Below are 22,253 nucleotides of genomic sequence, written 5' to 3'. Positions count from 1 at the left end.
ATACAAAATATTCTTGTGCAAGGAAAAGGATAAAAGGTGAAGCTGTATTTGGGAAAGCTACTGTTGCATTCTTGCATATCCCCAAGACGTTTAAAAGTTTTTTTAAATGTCTGGAAAATGACAAATTAGACATATTCTTTGCACATCAGACATAGTCTTTACACTAATTCCTAAGCACTGTATACCCATAGATTTAAAATCGTCATCACAGCAGACCTGTTTAAAACAAAGGGAAATCACGCCTTAAGTGTGATGTCTAATAAATTCCTACATAAGAATATAAAACTTCCCTGCCCCGCCTCAAATGCTTAGTTACATGTTGTTCTGATTAAGGAAGGGCAATTTAAAGTGAACTTTTAAGATTCAAGTCTTACCTGTTCACTAATAACTTGGAATTCTCTCATTTCATCCTCAGTTAAGGGAGCACATGTTTCATCATTTTCACTGTCTTCTTGCCAGCCCATCTCCTTTAACAATCTGGAAAGGGAGGAAATGAATACATTTAATTTGGAACTTCACCCAAGTAAGATAATTCCATTTATATGATATGCAAGAAAGTATGATCCATTATCCACTATACAAAGTCTGTATGATATACAAAATAAAATTTTAGAGTTTAAGCTTCAAACATCTTTCTGAAAATGAATAAATAGTTAACATTAAGCCCAATAAACTATCTTAAATAGTAAGATCAAAACGAACTGCCTAATTGCTTTACCTTTGGTGTCAGAGATTTTAAAGGCTGGAAACCTGAAAAAGGTTCTTTAGGCTAGAAACTGAAGCAAATTTGTTAAATTCTTGTACTAAAAGTAAAAGCAATACTCCTCCCCATTTTCTTTAGGACTACCACAATCCATCATGTTCTCAGCTACTCATTTGTTTTTCTACTTTATAAAAAAAAAAAAAAAAAAGTTGGGCTACATTACCTACCTTGTATTTTATAATTTATTTATTTATCAATATCACCATAACCTCTTATGTCATACCAGTCATCACCCTCAACACAGTTCAACTGGAAAGAGGCAGTATGTTCTACAGTAACATAATGACAATTTTTTTTTTAAAAGCTCACAACCAGGACTTAAGTAAAATAACTATTACGGTTATTCCCTTTTCCTTTTCATTTTTAAAGAGAGTATCTCTATCTCAGGCAAACAAAGTTCAAAAAAAGATTAATGGGGAACCAACCACTATCTCCAGTTGGGCAAACAAAAACACTGTAGCCAAAACTGCTGCATTTGACTTAGTGACTTCAAAGCTTCTGCTTCTTATATGGCTATGTATCTTGTACTGGTCTGATTGCACTGGGGGTTTTGTTGTTGTTGTTTTTAATAATTACATTCTTTAAGCATTTGTTACTCCTATTTACACCTAACTTATCTTCATGCCTGTCACAAATTGGCTACCCTGTTTAATTTTTATACCTTTCTCAAATAAGCTCATAAAATTATCAGTGCTCAGAGACTCAAAATAAAATTTAACACTATACCCACACTTTACACTTGAAGAACCAGGATCACATAAGTAAAAATAAACTTGCCTACTTGATGGCAAAGAAATGAAAGAAAGAAATGAAATTCTGGGTTTCTGCCTCCTAAGTTATTACACACTGCTTCAAACTCTGCTGCCTCTGGACTAAAATGTCACCATTATCGTTAATTACTATTGCTCACATTCCTTTTCATCTTTTAATGTTTCTTCTCCAGTGCACTGTCTTCACTGCAACCTAGATGACCTCCCTGTGGAATGGCATTTCCATTCTCAATACCATCCAGTCCAGAACCTACAGATCTGGGTTGGTAAAAACAACGTAACTGCTTTCGCTAAATCCTTACTTTTACTTGTTTCACTTTTAAAAACTGAATTAGCGAAGAGTATAGCTCAGTGGTACAGTGTGTGCTGAGCATTCATGAGGGCCTGGGTTCATTCCCCAGTACTTCCATTAAAAATTTTTTTAAAAATAAATAAACCTAGTTACTTACCCCCTCAAAAAAAAAAAAACCAAACTGAATTATGACTATTTATAATAATGCAGATAGAACAAATTATTTCAAATGTTATGAAAGCAAATATTTCTTTCTCTCCTCTTTCCCCTTCCCTCCAGGGGCTATAAACTGTTAACTGTTTCTAGAATAGCTTTCAAAATACTCCATATATTCCCTTTTCCCCACAATTAGGAATACACCAAGACACTAATTTGCACTTTGCCTTCTCATTAGCATTTCTTCCCATTTTCTTTCAAACTACCTACCAAATCACCCTGATACCACTTTCCCCACCCTCTGCTAAATATTTTCAGTGGCTTCCCACTTTCTAAAGAACAAACTCCTTAACCTTAACACCATGACCACAAATGCAAATTCCTTACATTAGAAAAAGCATAGAATTAGAAGTAGAAGACCTGGGTCACAATTCCTACTCTATCACAAACCAGGTATAAAACACAGGCTAACTCCTTCACTTCCCTGAGCTATTTCTTCATCTGAAGCATTTAAAGAGCTTGAATAGCTAAGGCCCTGCCTTTTCAATATATTTCTAATTCCATTAAGGACTCCGTACCCATGTCAAGATATTCCATTCATTGCCTCTAAAACAAACTAGGTACGTATTCAACATCCCTTCATACCTGCTTGGGGGGGGGGGGATTTCTTTCTTTATTTTTAATGGAGGTACTGGGAATTGAACCCAGGACCTTGAGCATGCTAAGCATGAGCTCTACTACTGAGCTATACCCTCCCTGCCGTACCCCTTTTTATTCCAAAAGCACAACCTACTACCCAGGTCCAAATTAATGTCTTACCCTTTAAGACTTAATTTTGGTCCCAATTAAAACTTTCTGACTAGTGCTCAAGCCATTATGTTATCTAACCCCAGACTCCCTTGAATTTCTGTGGCACTCATTTTTGCTAATTGATTTGGTGCTTAGACAAGAAAACTACCCCTCTGATGTTGCAGCTGTCTCTCAATATCTTGATGATACACTGAAACTTGATAATAAAACTAGTAATATATATGCTTGATTATTTCATACTTTGAATTTTAGTTTATACATTAGAATAAAAATTGTCATCCTTGAGAACTGTATCACTGATATCTAATTTGTTTAATCAAGCAATATGAGTTCTTAGATATGTATATAACTTAAGAATTAGAAAGAAACACATACTACAACATGGATGAAGCTTGAAAGTACTGAAAAGTAGACTGGTGGTTGCCTAGGACAGAGTCACAATGAGGAGAAATTTTAAATGAGCACACAGTCTTTCTAGAGTGATGGAGATGTTCTACAATTAGATTGTGGTGACAGTTATACAACCTCAAATATAACCCACTCCCCAAAAAATCAGCAAATTGAGTAAAAAAAACTATGGTATATAAATTACATCTCAATGAATCTGTTAAAAAATACTTTCTATAATAATATCAAAATTCTGGATATAAAAAATACAGAGAAAAAAGTAAACACACTAACCTGTGTTCTGCTTCAAGTGAACTAGAAAGAACATCAGTTTGTGGGAAGGTTGAAGACCGAATAATCTGCTGAGAAATTACCGAGGCATTGCCATTCTCTTGCGGAATTTCATTTTCATCAAAGTTTCGGTTTATATCCCTTTCTTGGTGAGTACTATTGCTGTTATGCAAATTAAATGAGTCCTCATCCTGATATTTAGGGAGTTTTAAAAAAAAGAGAAAAGAGTTGTTTAAAAAAAAAACTTTAATTGATCCTGGTTAGATTTTCATTGGTAATATATAACTGTAATATTTATATAATCATTTAGGAGACATTCTTATAAAATGTAAAACTAAGCTGTGGGGGAAGGGTATAGCTCAATGGTAGTATGTGCTTAACACGCACAAGGGCCTGGGTTCAATCCCCAATACCTCCATTTAAATAAATAAATAAATCTAAAACCCCCCCAAAATGAAAACAAAACAAACAAAAAACAACAAATTTTTTTTTATTTAAAAAATAAATAAATAATAAGGGGGAAAAGTGTAACTAAAGTTGTAGAGCATATGCTTAGCATGCACAAGATCCTGAGTTAATCACCAGTACCTCAAAAAAAAAAAAACCACACACACACAAATAAATAAATCTAATTATCTCCCCCCACCAAAAGGAAAAAAAATGTTTTTAAAAAGATTAAAAGAACAACTAATAAGCAGTGAAGGCAAGATAGGGGAAACTGAAGAAAACAAATATGAATTTTTAAATTTCATTTCTGAACAGGAACTACAGAGTAAGAAAAATCTACTTCAGAAAGGAATCATTATTTATGCAAATAGTTAGCTAGCCTTGCTTTCAGAGATACGAAAATTTGCTTACAGTTTATTTAAAAATCCTAAATTATATCTGCCAAAACATTCTAATGACATGGTAACATCAAACTAAGAATTACACGGCAAGTTCAATTACCTTTTCTGAGCCAGCATGGCTTTCATCTTCATGTTCCTCTTCTACTCTGTCCCTTTTCAATGCTTTCAAAAATTCACTCTTCTTATCAGTGCGCATGCGTGTCAGTTTGGTTAGGCGAGGCTGCTGATTAAGTTTGTCAACAGGTGAAGAGGAATTTGAGCGATTACACTAAGAAAAAATCAGAAATGTCGATAAATATGTAGACAGAGAACTAATCAGTATAAAGTTCACAACTACCACAACTTTCTACTTCACCTTTTTCACAATACAAAATTGATTTCAAATTCTATTTTCCTTTAACCCTGCCATATTTAATCTATCCCACTGAGTAAGTAAACATAAGAACTTTCTTATCCCAGAAACAATTAAGGTCTGATAACACTAAGAACTATGATTCTAAATTAGGAGTTTAAATACTATTATATAAAATGGATCCCAAAGCTGCTTAAACATTTCTATAATACAAAAAAGAGCAGTTTTGGGGATTGTGTTCCACAGAGTTCTACTAACAGCTTCCAATATGATCTAGTATTTTATAATTATTTAGACGTAGCAGGTACACATAAGGTTTATCAGGCAGGATTTCACGAGGGAAAATTTTTTGGGAGGCCAGGAGGGGGCAGCAAATGAACATGTACTGGAGTCCTTTTGTTTCTTGGGGAGTACAAAAGAAAACAGAATGTTAGAATTTTGTGTCACAGGGATTTTAAGCCATGAAAATAAATCAAAATCCCTAATTATTGCCAATAATGTCTGCAGACTATAATGAACTTAAGCCACAATTACCCAACTGAGAATGCTGGCCCTTACATCACAGCTTTAACATTCTGATTAAGAACTAGCATATGAGGAATTAACATAGTACCCAGAGCAATCTCAGGTATAAAAACATAGTCACAAATGCCTTCTGACCCTAAACTAGTCAGGGAACTCCCTAGTCTAGAGGTTTCAAAAACCTGGTCAAATGAGAAAGAAATATGTAAGCCACCAGGTATTCAGAGTCAGTAAAATAATAATATGCATCTTTCCCTCTTCTTCCTCCTCTCTGCCCCCTCTAAGTGTTAACACTAATAAAATGTCCATCATTTCCAAAAGATTAAATACTACAAATTCTCATTTTTAGTCAAGGTTCAATCCTATAGCATAGCATAACTCTATGACAAAAGTCAAAATAGCCATTTTCATATTTCTTTTCTCAAGAATTACTTTCTGATGGTTAGGTATATAAGTATTTCACTGTACTGATTTTTCTACATTTGGGGGTATTTGGAAATTTTTAAAAATACCCCAACTTAAAGTGCAAATCAAGGGTAGAATTTATGTCAAGTTTTCTGAAAAGACTAAGATATCTTATTTTAATGAGTTTGTTTAATGAAACTGTGCCTTTTGTTCAATGTTTCACTTCTTGGGAGTAATTTTAAATGCCATACACACACCTCTTTCACTGAAGTTGTTGATGGACTAAAATTCTTGGCAGTTGACTTAAAAGTATTGAAGTTGCCAACACCATATGTAGACTCATGAGGGAAAGAAGTCCCAACTTTATTTTCTTTAGTTTGGCTTTTCCACTGTGTAGGCTAAAGAAAAACACACAAACATTAATGTGTATCTAACAGAGATTATACAGAAGAGAGAGAAAACAAAGTGAACACTATAAAATAAAGATGACTACATGTGGCTCATAAAAACAATTATTTTTGTATTATATCTTAATCATTCCTACACGGTTCTCCTTTCTTTTTTACAAATAAAATCAAAACTTCGTATGCAGATAAAACATCTACCCACACTTTTTTTTTCCAGTTTTATAAGCCTAAATAAAGTTAGATTTCTTTTGCCTAATACCAAGAAAACACAGGTGAGAGTTTCAAAAACCTAAAACTGAACAACGAGGAAGGAACATTTTATGTATTACTACTGAGCAAATGTATCACACATGAATCTAACAAAAGAAGTATTTTATAAATTTCATTTACTACTACTAAAACAAGAAAACATTCATGGATAAACACACACATAACAAGTAGAGATATAATTAATGACACACAGTGGGCCAGCACTTTCCACTTAGAAATCGGCAGCCCACCAATATGCCCACACTTTGATGTGAAATTTTTAACATTTTCCCCCCAAAGTAGTCCAATTGATATCAACTTAAAATTTGCATGTTTAACAATTTAGAACTTACTTTTGTAGGTGGAGCAGCAGGTTTAGGGACTAAGCCTTTATAAACACTTGGACCAGTCCCATTCTTAATTGGCTGTGATGGAAGATTTCCTACTACTGGGAATCCAGATAGCTGTAAATCTTTTGTATTACCTTTCTTAATGACCAGCATCCTTTGAGTTCTAGATTTAGGATTCGGGGGATATTCTGCATAAATAAAGCACGAACAATAGTTATAGAGTTTAAATTTTAGCGTAAAATTCAACCATCAGAATTTTGATTCCAAAATTAAACCACCAAAAGCATAGTATATTCCAAACTTGATATTTAAAAATAACACAGTGGCTTCCCAGGTAAAATAATTAAGCTAAGTAAGTATGAACTATATTCCTGTTCGAGAAATAAAGCTCAAACAGACTGATCATAGCAAGAATTGATCAATGTCAAGTAACAAAGATGAATTCAGCTAGACTGTGGCCTAGAAGGGTAACTATGACCAAGCCAAAAATAACATTCTAGTATACTTTTCATTAGGTATTTTTTACTACAAATTTATCCTAATGGCTCTTAAGACATAATATATAAATACAGTGTATTTTCCTCATCTCCAGCTTGAAAAGAGAATTTTTCTAATTCCTTTTCATTCTTTTTATGTCACTCAAAGTTATTACCAGTAAGAAAGGAACTACAGTCCCTCTATTTCTAAATTTCCACTTAAGTTATGACTAATGAAAAGAGGGATCATTTTCACAATACCAATTCATTTAAATGTTTAATGGCCATCCAATTACACTGAAGGCACTATGCAAGTTACAGGGCACTCAACTCAATACCAGCCTCTGAAGACAGTACTAGAAATAACAGTTGCTAACTGAAAGTTATTCTCAAGACAACTAGAGTTGCTAAAATATGAAAAACTACTCCTAGAGTTTGATCAGTTAATGTGTAATCAAACAGGTGTTACAGTGAACACCTTCACAATTATCGCAATGATGTACATCTTTCTTCCCAGAGAAAAACTGAAAACATCAGTTTCACAGTTGAAGAGTTTAGAAGAAAAGAATTAATTCAAAGCGAGAAATCACAGAAAACCTAAATTAAAATTAGCTTAAGATATGATCCTGTGAGATGGTGAGTAGGCACAGATGTGTGTAATGATGCCCTGCCTCAAACCAAACTTCCTACTGGATTATCTCAAAAACTAAACAAAATAAGGACTCGTAGGGACATTGGAGGGACTCTCAAAGTTCATCTGAGACTTCAAACTCTTCAGAATACAGTGTTGTTATGGTGCTTCATTTACTGTAATGCTAAAAAGGATAAAAGAACAAAGAATAATGACCTAAATAAACAAAGTGAGAAAGGGTTCATCTTTCCAAACGTTAAACACATGTTAATCTACTAGAGTAAACATTCCAACTTCTTGGCTGCTTACAAAGGCCCAAGATATGAAGGCTAAGAAAAATATTTTCAGGCACACAAGGACACAGAAATTTATCACCAATACATAGTTTTTCTCAAGAACATAATAAAGTCAAAATGAAAATAAAGAATAATGATCTCAAACAGAGGTCAATGAAGAATACTAGAAATAGTGTTAAACAATTTAAATTTCACAATTACTTCTAGTAAACAGATGGTGACAGGCATAAATAAAACAAAAAAGATTCCTGATTATTAACAATACTTAAAATATAAGAGAAAATCTTAACAGTCTGGTATTCAAAATCTAAATTAAATGAAACTCAGGAATCTGAGGAGTAACTGGCTGATGCTGGGAAATGCTAAAGGCAGTTAAGAGTTTTGCAAGGTCAGGTCTCAGAGGAGTCCAAGTGCTGAAGCAGGGGCAGCTCTATCAGTACACCACAACTAAGTTCAAACATGACTGATAAAGTCATCACTGATCAAAACTAGAAGACAGAAGAGAACAGATAGCAAAGTAGGCACATCAGGTTTAAGCCTCAACCAATGTAGTTCCTGACTATAAACTTCACCTTTCCTAAAAGTGACTTCTACACACTGAAGAGAAAGAGTCTGACAGTTTCCTCAAAGAGGTCTTCAGTGCAAAAAATGATAGAATATCCTACCAAGAAGAAAGATGAAGCCTCAGAAAAATCAGTCATAGAAGAGAGGTGGTAAAGGTACCTAAACGGAGGATATAGGGAGTGGGAGGAAAGAGAAGCAGGCATAGTGCTGATATACTTACTAAGCATTCATTTTCAAACATTCTAGTACAAAGACTAAGACCATGTCCTTTTGTATCAGATCTACAGAATTTTAATACATGCTCCTACCTCACTAGTTAATCTCTCATCTGTAAAATGAAAAACAGCATTTCCTGTCTTAGAGTTACTGTGAAATGTTTTCTTTAAAACAAGTACTAGGAAAAAAAAGTCCAGAAATGTCACGTATTATCTTCAAATAACAGGGTTCCAATCATATTTCAAATTGAAAGTGTCTCCTTTCAAGAATTTTAAACCTAAAATTTAAACCTAAAATCCATAAAAGTATGGAAGATATAACAGAAATAAACACAATAAAGACTAACCAACGTCCTATATAACTATGCTGAACATACTACATAAAGCTGCCCATTTAAGAACGTGTTCTTAGCCTAATGAGCCAGGATGGTGGCCCCCAGCACTGGTGTTCACATGGTGGAGTGTTCCCAAGTGTGTCTGCTACCAGTGTCTATGTTCCCAGGGTGAGCCGCCAGACCCCAGGGAGACTCTCCAAGACCACCAGCTGCTGGCTGCTGAACTGCTGCTACCATGACACTGACTGACCAAAATTGAGTACTTGGACTCCAAAATCTCCTGCTTTTGATTGATCCCCTCCCAGCTAAGAGCTTAAATTTATAAGAATGTGTCAGATGTCAATACTAGAACATATGAGCTGAAAGAAAGTATTCTTAATGTAATATAAGTAATAGAAAAGGGGAGGGCAGCACTGGTAACTTAAATTTACATCATTTATATCTATTTTATACTACTTATAAACTGCTTCATCTGTTCATAGATTATCTCCATAAATTTCTCCTGAAACAAACCTTCTGAATTAAGTGTTTGAAGCTGATGGATTTAAACAGTATCCATTGTCTCCTTCTACACTTTCTCCATTTACTTTATCAACTGGTCAGCTACACGAAAAAGACCCAAATTGTTCATTCTTTTAAAGAGAAAATTTATGTACTGATGAAAGACTTTAACACTTACATAAAAGAATTAAAAAGTGACTTCAGTGACTTCCTTCTGTAAGTTATGTGTTTATTATCTCAAGCTCATAAGCAGTTATTCTCATTCAAATTGCTTTAAAAATACCTGAAGGCAAATATGAGCTTTGGATTTTCAAATCATTATTTCCCTCTATCCTCACAAACAATTGTAATCTGATAATAACTAACTTTAAATATTCCTTTATTATCTTGTTATTTCATGCTCTTCCAGTATCTTTGAATATGATAGTTTTGTTCCTTAAATACAAAGCCAGTGGTGGAGGGGAGTGGTTCAGTTCTTTGGAAGATTAAAATACTGCCACACATGATACAAAGTAAATCAGTCACATGCATCAGTCAGAGCTGACATCTTAATTCCTCAATAGACCAAACGTTAGGGCCCAAACCTATCTGATTCTAAAACCAATGCACTTGACCACTATGTTATACTACTGGAGAAAATGGAAATTAAAGTATTGCTAGTCAGATACTTCAAAATGTGTACCATCCCCAACTAAAAATATTAATAATCAGCCTATACTGAAGGGTCAAAACAAGAGGCTTATAAGCGTGCACTACCAAGTCAAGGTCCACCCTTTCCTTCACTATCACATTAATACCAGTTACTAATTCCTCATCATCTTGACGTAAGAGGCAACTTTAATATGTGAACCAAAGCATACTGCCAGATGAAGGGTAAATAGTATTTGAATTAAGTTTTCACACTAATTTGAAGAAACTTAGTCACATTAAACATAATCATATACAAATATCAAACTCAAAGAATCTATACCACAGCAATCAAAACAAATTCCAAATGAACACTAATTTTAATAAAGAAACTTTTTAAGATTATTTTTATATAGACAGATGCTGCTTGAATTTTGCTGGCTTTGAATTTTTTATTTAATGTACAAATCTTTTTGTTTTACAGCAGCATGACAGTTTTAATCACATGTGTTTCACTATTTATGTCAAAGCAATGGTATATTATTCTTTCCTTTAACAAGGTCCCCACATTACTCATATTAAGAAGAGCAAGCTTAAATAAATACACTTCTAAACTAAAAACGACTTAAATGATGAACAAGTAATACTTCTAACTCTGGCCAAATAAAATTTGTGTCAAGTTGTCTAATCAAACTATTAATTTTTCCCTCTCTATCTTGAACATGTGTTGCATAACCTTTTTCTTCTTATTGTTATAAATTTAACAATTGTTTAGGGTAAGACATTAAAGGAGTCATTTCAGTACATAAACAATCCACCAACAGAATGTTTCTTTACAAAGAAATTTGATAAAGATTATTCCCTTCTCTTAATTCCATTTACAAAGTCACTTTCAAAACCACTTGTTTTCATTACCTAACCTCATTTAATGTAATCATGTCACTTGACCTGTGGCTAGTATCATTATAATTTTCTAGAAAACAACCTAAGAACTGGTCACCAATTTGCTATGATTTAGAAGGCTAAACAAATGAAAAAAATTATTTAAAATAAGCCTTGATGCTCTTAAGTAGTTTATCAAATATGAGCAAAAAAGCAGAAAAGTTCACCAAATTATTAAGGAATAAACACAAATATAAATGTTGAAATGAGCTGAAAGACTATGCTTCAAGTTAATTACTAGTGACTGAAGTTTTCCATCATTTAGTATCTTAAGCACCAAATGTCAGGCTCCGCTAATAATATGTTGCTGGCATATAATGTCAACACAAAATAACCAGTAGGATATCTGAAACACACTAATCAATAGTTACTAATGTCTCAAATTGCATACAAACACATCAATACAAATCATTTTCTCTTTATCACCGCCAAATCACACAACTAAGTTATTTTAAAATTCTCACAGGCACAATGAAGTGACCTGAATTTGTCTTAGTTTAAATTATTAGAGATATGAGAAAAATTAATTCAGTAAGTACTAACTTTATGTGTAACAACTTAATCTGATTAAGATCAAAACACTACAGAAGTCACAGATATAAGCTGCAGGGTGTTTCAATAAAGCTAATTAAGATTCTACGTAGCATTAATTTATATTTAACTAAATTTTTAATAGCTGAACTACTTTCATGCAAAGTATTTTTTAATTGGGATATTATGTTTAGACTTGCAGTTTTTGATCTACAAAAGGACAGTTTCAGGGACAAACTAGTGGTGTTTCCTTTTTAATACATATTATATTTCCATTATTAAATTTTGACTTACCTGGAAAGAAGTAGCACTAGAAAAGTTTTCTACTGAAGTCCTTCCTAAAATTCTCATGTCTTCCTCAGGAACATAGCTATTTTAAATATTGCAATGGGGAAAACAATATTTGGGAACCCAGGGCGTAAAATGAGAAAGGAACCGTGAAGTGTAATACAATGAAAGTTTCATTGTATTCCTATGGGAAGTACTGGGAATTTAACAGTTAACGAAGCCACAATTAACCATTTCTTTCTAATGCAAACACATTTTTAAGTTTACCTAAGACACAGTAAAGAGTACATCTTCCTTTTAAACATCTTTTCAACTAGTGCTCAAAATCCTTAGACCAACCCTGAAACAGTAGAATCAAAATCTTTATATTAATACATTTTATTCTCAATATTTTCAAAGATGTATTTGCCTGTAAATCACTTCTAAAACTATTAAATTAACCAAGGATCATTACCAATAGTATCTATAGGTAGTTTTATATGACAAACGCTCACTAACATGCTTGATTTTTTAATTTACTTTCATTTTAATCAAATCCAAATTACTCCTAATTTCTTAGAGATTTTATTTAACACCTTCCAGGTGGTTCTATATTCTTATTGCAATCAGCTGTTCCCAGAAAAACTGAATAATAAGGAAACATACCTAAGAGAGGAGCTTGGGAGATTTTTTTGGTTGGGTATGTGTGTGTCTGGGCGTGTAGGCCTGGGGAGAGTGGTAGAAATACTAATTTGCAATACAGAAAAAACAATGCCATTTACATGGTTCTAACAAGTGTCTGACCACCCCCACCCCCACCCCCAAGAAGCCCTTAAATAAATTGGGAGATCAAAACAAAATAATTCCCCAGCGTATCACCCCATAAATACAGTAAAGAACAGCGCAGGAAGTGGCAAAGTTTAAAATAATGCCTTTATTGTTAGGACTAGTATGCTATCATAAGCCACAATCCTTTTGTTTTGGTAAGTTATTAATTTTCAATAGAAAAATACAAATAAACGTGTACAAGTTCCAAAGTGGATACATCACCTCTGAATTTGGTAATAATTAAATTTATTTTTCAGATAGATATCAAATCTTCATAATTTAAATTTTTCCATTATTTTAAACTTCACTTGAATCTCTAAAAAGCTAACTAAGTTGCAATATATGAGTGCAGTTTAATCTTCTGTAAGATGCCATCAAATTAAACTCTCAGCAGTTTTAAAGAAAAGGGAGTTATTACCAGAAAAAAATACCATTAGATTTGACAATTAAAAAGGCAAATAATCTCAAACATAATTAGTTCGATAGGCAATTATTTTGAATACTCTCCACGTATAACCATTTTCATAGGTAAAAAAAATTAAGTTTATATCAATTATAAGTAAAAGCACTTATCTTTCCAGTTAAGTTTTCAACTTTGAAAAACTACAAATTAAACTAAGTTTGTTGTTTATCAGGCTACTCTCAAAATGACATGAATTCATTAAATTAACTTATACGACCTTTTTAAAATAAAAAAACCTCATATTTGAGTGTACATAATGGTACTAACATGTGCAGATCAACTACTCAAATCAAGCTCTTTTCTATTCCCAGTATCTTTTTTAAAAGATAAGTGCTACCTTTTTTGTAGCTTAGCACATCAAAATCTGGCATTTAAAATAAAGTTTAATTCTCATCTACTATTTATTAAAAAAAAAAAAGTGAAACCTAAAAGTAACATTTTATATCCCTCAAAGATAGATCAAAAATTACTTACCCCAAACACCTGCAGCTAAAGATTTATTCTGATTTGGTTCTCTCTCATATTCAGGATTTAAAGACGGCTAAAAAAAATTAGAATAAAAAGAAAACAACAAATGTTTAAACTGCTCACATTTAACAAAAAAAAACCTTTTAAAAGTAATCTCAATACTGAACAAAATGACATAATACAATGAACCCCTAACTATTTTAAAGACTAATTATTCATAAATCTTACTTTCTGCTTAGCCAACAATTAAAATGGTTCTATCTACCCTCAGTTAGAAAAAAACAAGGGAACTGTCTTTAAATATTCTCCTCACCCCCATTTACCTGAAGAAAAAATTGTGAATTAAAAAAAAACAGAGCAGGGGAAAAGATGTAGCTCAGTGGTAGAGTGCATCCTTAGCATGCATGAGGTATGCACTGGGTCCTGGGTTCAATCTCCAGTACCTCTGTTAAAAAATAAATAAATAAACCTAACTCATCCCCCAAAATAATAATGTTTTTAAAAACAGAGCAGATGCAAAAGAAAGTAGTTTTTGCATCAATATGAAAAATCATTCATCCTTTCTTAGCATAAGGTCAACAGCAGGGAAGAGGAAAATCAGACTGTTCATCAGCTCTTCTGTTAGGTGTTCACTGCTGGATGCTTTAGTTATCACTCAATTCTCAATGCAAAGCACAAATTTGTATTTCAAAAAGTGACGCTCAGGGTATTAAAAAGAAAACTGAGCTGAGCACTGAATGTGTACTCTAAAGCTAATCTTAGTATAGATACTGTCTAGAAAAGGGAAATTATTTAAATTTAATGAGGAATAAAATGACAAATTTATCTAAAGTTTTAAAAGACCACATGGTGGGACACAGGAATAAATGGGGGTGGGGGTGGTAGTTTATGAACAAAAAGCCTCACAAAATCTAAGGGTTAAAAATCACTGAACCTATCAAGTGTGATGTCTGTAGAAGATGAGCTGTACTGATAAAAATCTCCTGAGAAAGAACTTGATGCTTAAAGGGCACTTACAGAAACCTCGCTTGTATTAAAATTACAAGAAACTTACAAAATCCTCAGCCTCAAATTGTTTGCGTTCTCTCTTGTCTTCTTTCCTCCCCGTTTCATTGTCAGGTATGTTGTTTTCATGTAGTCCTTGGCTTTTCCCAGAATGGAAAATACTGCTACGAGAACGGGAACTTCCACCATGGTATCCCCCTCGATGATTTATATTTTCAGTACCATTTCTTCCATGTGTACGCCATCCATTTTTTTCTTTCCTTCCAAAGTTACCTTATTTGATAATGGTAAAGTATTGTAAATTCAGAGAAGATGCTTACACCTAAAGATTCAATCATAATCAAAACAATTCTTAAAAGAACATGAAGAAAATTATTCTTAAACTCTACTGTTCCTTAGAAAATTTCACCTCCATTAGGACGTCCAATACCAGAATCAAAGCCATCGGAAGAGTTGTGTCGTCGACGATTCACATCGTAACGATTTTCTGTCCATGAAAAGGTTTCAGAATGCTTCTCAAAATTCAGTGACGACTGAAACAAATCATAAGCATACAGTAAATATGTGTGTGTGGGTGTGTATACATATATATATATATACACACACACACACCTGACAATAACTTTAAAAACTAGCTAATACTGACTTTATTTCTAAGAATTTTAAATGGCTAAGACTTTGTAGTTATTTTCAATGTGTTTGGTAATTGGTAACGTAAGATGGATGCCACTGTTTCTCTATTTTCTTCTTACATTTCTTCTCTAATGTAAACAAAGAGCACCACTCTGTGTGTGTGTTTATTTTTATTTTTTACTTTGGGGGAGAGGTAATTAAGTTTATTTATTTATCTTTTTAGAGGAGTTACTGGGGATTGAACCCATGACCTCGTGCATGTGCACTCTACCACTTGAGCCATACCCTCCCCCAAGAGCACCATTCTGAAAGAGTTCAACAACTGCATCTATTTACACAAAAACTTTAAAGGTAAAATGCCTGTAAGGAAAACAAGGCAAAATATACATTTCTTTAATAAGAAAATGTTATATTGTGTATCACACACTATTTTAAACAGCTCATGGTTTTCAACTCAGAAAATTATGACAAAGGAAGCTACAGTTTTAAGTTCTCTACATTTCCAAACTCCTTTCTCCAAAGCAAATGTTTTAACAAATTTATCCAAAAAAAAAAAAAGAATATGTAAAAACAAATTACTACAAAGGACACAGAATACCTCATTTAAAGAATTAGACTTCATTTTAAGAATTAGGAATGTATGAAAACAAAAATTCACAACTATTCACCTTCACTCTGTACTTTCCCATATTCCCAGCTAAAGAAATCATGTAACCTCTTGAAAGCTTAAACTGTAGCCCTAATATGCATGTACTAAACTTCTTAGTCTGTGTCCCCACAGTGGGAAGAGGTATCCCAGTGCACCAAAATGACTGATAAGAGTTCAGAAAAATTCAGCAGTAGGATAGGGAAATTAAAGTGATCTCGCAGGTGGGGTCCCTAGGCTAATTTAATGTACTGTCGCTGTGTTTTACAGTTGATGCAAATGTTATATGCTTGTACTGAAAATGCTCAAGATTCTTCCATTCAGGGAATGTCACAGGTTGACAGGTGATTCCCATTCCCTTCCAAGTGGTCTAGCAAAAACTGTATAAGCTACCAGAAAAGAGAAGAAAATCAGACATGAGGTTGAAGACTTGATAGATACTGGAGTATTCAGAGGCTATTTCCCAGTACAACAGAGCTACCTGCCTAACACACACACCAAGTATGCTCCTTTTTTAAATGGAATGTGGCTCTTGCTCTACTGCTGACCCCTCATTAAAAAACGAACAATTCAAACTAAGGGCTACCCAATAAAAGAGCCCAATAGGGCTCTCTTGATCAAATGGAAATTATGTGTTCAAGGGTGCAGCTAGCCTGGCCCTATAGACATTTTAGTTTTGCATGCAGAAGTGGCAACTACCCTTTGGAATAAACTTTATTCCCCTCTGCCACCTATAACAAGCCACTGGTTCAATAAGACTCTCAAATTACAGAGATTAAGCCTGGTTAGCTGAACTAATGGTTCAACTAAGTTAAAAGATGATGGTGTCCACTGCTGCCATCCAGCCCAACAACTCTGGAAAACAAAATGGGTAAGTACCAATCAGCTCAATGGAATAAAATAAAAGCTGTGACTCTTGCCTTAGATAATATCCTTAAGGACATTTTATATTTTTCTGAGTCTTGGTCTGTTGTCAATGACCTAGTCATCTTGTCCGTCATCCGAAAAACTAGACTAGCAGATTAAAAACACTTCTCTGGGGTCACACACTGCGCAAAATTGCAGCTGCTGCTCAGACAATCTGAGTCACTCATGTTGATACAGTAAGGCTTGCTGTCTGATGAAGAGTGAATGTAACTGAGAACAACTGAAATAAGAATACAGATCAAGTCTTTGGCACGCTACCTAGATCCATCATCACACGAGACATGGAACACACCCACTATCACAGACCGATTACAAAATAAAGGCCTATCCCCCTATCTTTCCGATGCAGAAGCCATCACTACATGCCAACTTGTGACCCCTGCCAAAGGTGATCCATTTGTCGCAACTGTGAACAAGAACACATTACACAAGGAGAACTACATTCAAACCTCTGACTAATTCATGGAGCTATCCATGAAGTCTCATCACTGTTGAAACTTTTTCAGATTATAGTGTTACTGCTGCAGTCTGACAGGCTAACTCTGGTCACACTATTGTGATTCTTGAAATTAATCCACATTCTGTCATGTTTTTGGCATTCCAGACCACTAACAGACCACTAATAGTACATCTTTTGTCAAAGGGGTCACCCTGCTTTGGTCCATTTCTCAAAGTGCTCAGTGGACATTCCATACTATTAACCACAGGCATCTGGTATTCAAAAGCATTTTAACAATCTCCTCAAAATTCAACAACCTACAACTCTGTGTCCCTCATCTCTTCACAAATCTTAGTAAGACAGTTTGGTCCATGAACGCAGCGTAGCCAAAAAGAGATTATATTCTCTTAGCCACTTCCTGGGTAGTAATCGGGATGTTCTTTCTTTGTGAAGAGTTATGAGAGTATACAGACCTACATTAAAAATTCAAGATTCTGTCCTGATTATCCCTGCACATGATGTTTCTTTCTTTCTCCTAAAAGCAAATGCAGGCCAGGCCACCTCTCAGGGTAATGGCCAACCAAAAAGGAATTCAAACAATCTGGTCTGGTCACCTGGATTCTCTTGACTAAATTTGCTTGTGCACACTTCTCACCGAGTCCCCCCTAAAATACCCAATGTGGACTAAGGTGAGGGTGAGAGACTTTTATAATAAGTCTCTGCAAATTATTTAAAAATGCTCCTTCCCCACTCATGTCTGGCTCCTCTGGATAAAAAAAATCTGGGTGCAGGAAGGGGATTTTTTTTTTTAAGTGAAGTTATTAGAGCTATGGGAATGGGGACATACCGATTTCAAGGCTGTTAAGGGGGAACAAAAACCCTAGCACTTGCAGAAGGAGTATCTTTGACCCCAGAAGGTGCAGGGAGAAAGGAGAACAATTAACGTTCTCTCTTGTCCCCTAAATCAGCACCATTGTGAATCCAACAGCAGCTGAGGATAAACAGCTAGATTTGTATCCCCACCCGTATGTTTTGAAATTAAAAAAAAAAAATTGATGTGGCCATGTCCAGCCCTTACAATTCTGCTGTGCCAGATGTCAACAGCAGCTCCTGAACACGAATGTGTAAAGAACACCCTTCAATTTAATCTATGTCATGTTTCTGGCATTCCAGACCACTAACAGTCCAATTAATAGTACATCTTTCATCAAATGTATCACCCTGCAATGGGCCAATATTCAAAGTAGTCAACAGACATTTCATATTCCCTACCTGCACAACTTTGTTTCGTTCTAATAAAAACTCACATGATTCTCCTAGCACCTGAGTGGTCTTAGGTTATGCCTTGTACGGCAACTGAGGTTGCAACTAATGATGACACTGTGCATGTGTCTTAACCAAGCAAATGTAACAGCAATCCAAATCAAGTTTAACAACAAATCTCAAACTGGAGTGATCTGTGTCCCTTCAGGTAGTATGCTCGTATGTGGGGGAAAATACGTCATGGAATGTCTTTCTTCTACTGAGGATGAGGGTTGCTTTTTGGTTCATCTTATTGCCCTTAAAACTGTAAGTAATATATCAAAACTCAAGTCAATTTATACTCCCTTGGGTGGATTTCAATGGACAATAGAGTGGCATTAGCCAAATACTGGTTGGCTTATTAAAAAAAAAAATCTACTGTTCCCCCCACATTATTCACAATTGCTTAAATTCTGGTCTTACCATGCTACTTTGGGACATTGATAGTAGCCTTCATTAAACTGTTATAAGACAAATTAAATCCATTTAATTTGTTCATCACATTAATCAAAATAGCTGACAGAGTGGTACAATCATGTGAAAATTCAAGTTCAGCCAAAAACATGCATGTTTGATGGGCAGACTGTTGGGATTAAGCAATCCACCATGGGCCCTGAGCATCCCTGCATGTTCTTACTTGTATGCCAAAAGTCTTGACAACTCTTTCTATTGCCCATTTCTCAGGGTTATGTTCACAGAGAACAACATTGAGGAATAAGTGATATCCTTCTTTGAGACAAAGAGCAATATTATAAATGTGGTAGATTTCCCTCCCCATGTAAGGTTATCAACAACCCGGGCCCTCCATGTCAACTCTCAAAGGGTTTAAGGGACATGAAGAACAAGTGCCAGAATCATGCATATGCTACCTGCTGTGTTATGAATAATAAAGCTCTCAGTCTCTGACCCTACTGTCTTCTGCCAGCATCCATGAACATTAACAGGCTAGCTTGTTACTATTACCTTGAAAGTAGGATAAAATCCCAGTAGACAGATTCTGACATACAGCCAGCACAGTAAAATATGAGTAAGAAATACAAGGAACAGGACTGAAAATGCAGATAGAAAACTGGTATTACTTGTGAATGAGTAACTGTCCACACTTAAAAAAAAAAATCCAAGACATTCCAGAGTAAAAATTGATCAGGGCTGCTAGATACAATATAACACATGATACAATATATCTGCAACAAAGATTTTATAAGAAAACTTTTCAAAATCAGCATTTAAAATAGCAACAAGTACTATAAGGCACTTGAATATATCTAGTGAAATACAGGGGAGACTGAAAAATAATAATGTAACTTTAAAACATTAAAGATTTCACACACAGACACACACACACACACACACACATTTCCTGAACCAACACCAAAAAAAAAAAAGGCAACCCAAAAGAAATAATAAACAAAGAATGAGAACAGGCAATTCATAGAAATATAACACAATGTCCAAGAAACAGTGAAAATAAATTTCATAACAAAGACTGGCAAAAAATTTAACTCTGATAATCTGACAAAGTTTTGGCAAGAATATAAAGTGAAAACACTAGTTATGCATAGCATGCAGGAGTAAAAAATCTGTACACCACATGGAAAAGCCGTTTGGCAATAGCAAACTAAATTCCAGCAATTTTTCTCCTAACTATGGGTTAAAAGAGCCTTGCTACTCAAAGCGTGGTCCATATTCAGGCAGAATCAGCAGCGCTTCGAAGACTGTTAAAACTAGCACCTTTTCTGAAATCTACTGGAATTAGAATCTGCATTTTAACAAAATCCCCACGTTATTTTCATATTCATAAAAGTTTGAGAGGCAAGGGTCTGAAGAATTCTTATTCATGTGTACAAGAAGATATTACAAGAATATTCAATGCAGTACTTTCTTTAGTAGCCTAAAGATATAAACAATCTCAATGAGTCAAGTGAAATGTGATACAGAGGCACAAAATAGAATACTACAGGAGTTTTAAGATAATTATACCAAATCTGCAGATATCAACATGGGGGGAAAAATCCCAAAGATATATGAATGTAAAAGCAAGATGCAGACATACAAATGATAATTATTTATATAAATTTTATAAACATACAGAACAATGCTATTTACTGATACCACATATCTAGTAATAATATAAGAACATACATTGAACATACATTTCCACTGGGGAAAAAAATGAGGACAGAAAAAAGAATGTGAAGAAGTAAACAGTAAACTTCAATTGTTTTATTTCTAGAAGAGACACAAAGCTAACAGGGCAAAATGTTAAGGATAAGTACTCTTGGGTGGTTAAGTTCATTTAATTATTCTCTATGCTTCTTTGTATGTTTAACTATTTCATTAGAACCATCTACATGCTTTTACTCAAACTTACCCAGACAGACAAGCTCTAGGAAAATATCTGCAATACATATGACAAACAAATCCCTCAATACAAAGAGTTACTGCAAATAAATCACTAAGAAATAAATTACATTATTCTTAGTTCTTAGAAAGTTCGTAACACAAATATGTTCAGCTACAATTAAACAATGCAAATCAAAACAATTAAGCACCATTTTTCATCCAATTTCACAAAGATTAAAAAATGTAAAACCACCCAGTGCTGCCAAAACTGAAAAACACGCCCCCCCCTCATAAAATTCTGCAAAGATTATAAATTGGTACAACCTTTTTGGAGAGCAATTAGCATTATCTACCAAAATGTATAAGCCTTCTAATCCATTGATTCTGCTGCTAGGAATTTACCCTACAAATATATTCAAGAGATGCCTAGGCATCCTTGCAGCTTAGTCCATTAATAGGCAACTAATTAAGTAATCTATGTAGATTTCCTCAATAAAATACTACAGTTTACAGCTGAACAACACACGGGGTTACAGGTGCCAACCCTCTGCACAAACATCCATGTATGACTGACTGTACAGTTGAACCCTCCATATCTACAGATCGTGTAGTACTATAGGACATATTTATTGAAAAAAATCCACTTAAGTAGACACAAACAGTTGGAACCCATATTGTTCAAGGGTCAACTGTATGTAACCACTGAAGTTAGATATTGGAAATGCTGTATTTGAAGAAGAAAAAAAAGCAATTTCATTTCTTTATACAAACCAGGATAAAAAAAATACTCTGGTGTAAGCATAAAAACACCCTGGTATTTCACTTCTAAAAATTAGTCTACTACCTAATAATCAAGAAAAGTTATTAAACTGGTAAAATTTTTATAGTCAGGCACACATGGGTTCCTATCCTAACTCTAGCACTTTGGGGACAGGTTACTTATCTCTCTCAACTTCAGTTCCCTCATATGTAAGTGGGGGAATAAACAGTATTTTATATCTTACAATTTTTGTTAGCCTTTATAAACTGTTTTACATAGTGACTGGCATGTAGTAATAATTCAAGGTGCATTAGTTATTACATTTTAAATCTTTTTCTGAATTGCTTTTAAAAACAGTTTAGCAATTTTTTTCTGATTCCCAGAATATCTGAATTACTAGTTAACAAAAACTACACAGTAAACAAGGAGTTTTAATGAACTCAGCTACCAAT

The 22,253-nt window shown here is 34.2% G+C and overlaps 1 protein-coding gene across 2 annotated transcripts in view; it reads right to left on the bottom strand.

The window, feature by feature from the left end:
* The window catches only part of GPBP1 (GC-rich promoter binding protein 1), a 58,271-nt gene that overhangs the window by 5,510 nt on the left and 30,508 nt on the right, over positions 1-22,253 (bottom strand). The window contains exons 4-12 of one of the 2 annotated variants that reach the window (XM_031445455.2): positions 15,161-15,284; positions 14,801-15,024; positions 13,753-13,819; positions 12,654-12,713; positions 6,606-6,790; positions 5,854-5,994; positions 4,418-4,585; positions 3,473-3,660; positions 375-477 (exon numbers count right to left, since the gene is read on the bottom strand). In XM_031445455.2, coding sequence (XP_031301315.1) covers positions 375-477; positions 3,473-3,660; positions 4,418-4,585; positions 5,854-5,994; positions 6,606-6,790; positions 12,654-12,713; positions 13,753-13,819; positions 14,801-15,024; positions 15,161-15,284 — 1,260 coding nt within the window. The remainder of the gene's footprint in view (positions 1-374; positions 478-3,472; positions 3,661-4,417; positions 4,586-5,853; positions 5,995-6,605; positions 6,791-12,653; positions 12,714-13,752; positions 13,820-14,800; positions 15,025-15,160; positions 15,285-22,253) is intronic. The other variant, XM_010977754.3, reaches the window with a different exon arrangement.

This window comes from Camelus dromedarius, chromosome 3 (assembly GCF_036321535.1).
Source record: "Camelus dromedarius isolate mCamDro1 chromosome 3, mCamDro1.pat, whole genome shotgun sequence".
NCBI lineage: Eukaryota > Metazoa > Chordata > Mammalia > Artiodactyla > Camelidae > Camelus > Camelus dromedarius.
The sequence above is the reverse complement of the archived record's forward strand: the minus strand, read 5'-3'. Positions and strand labels throughout refer to the sequence as shown.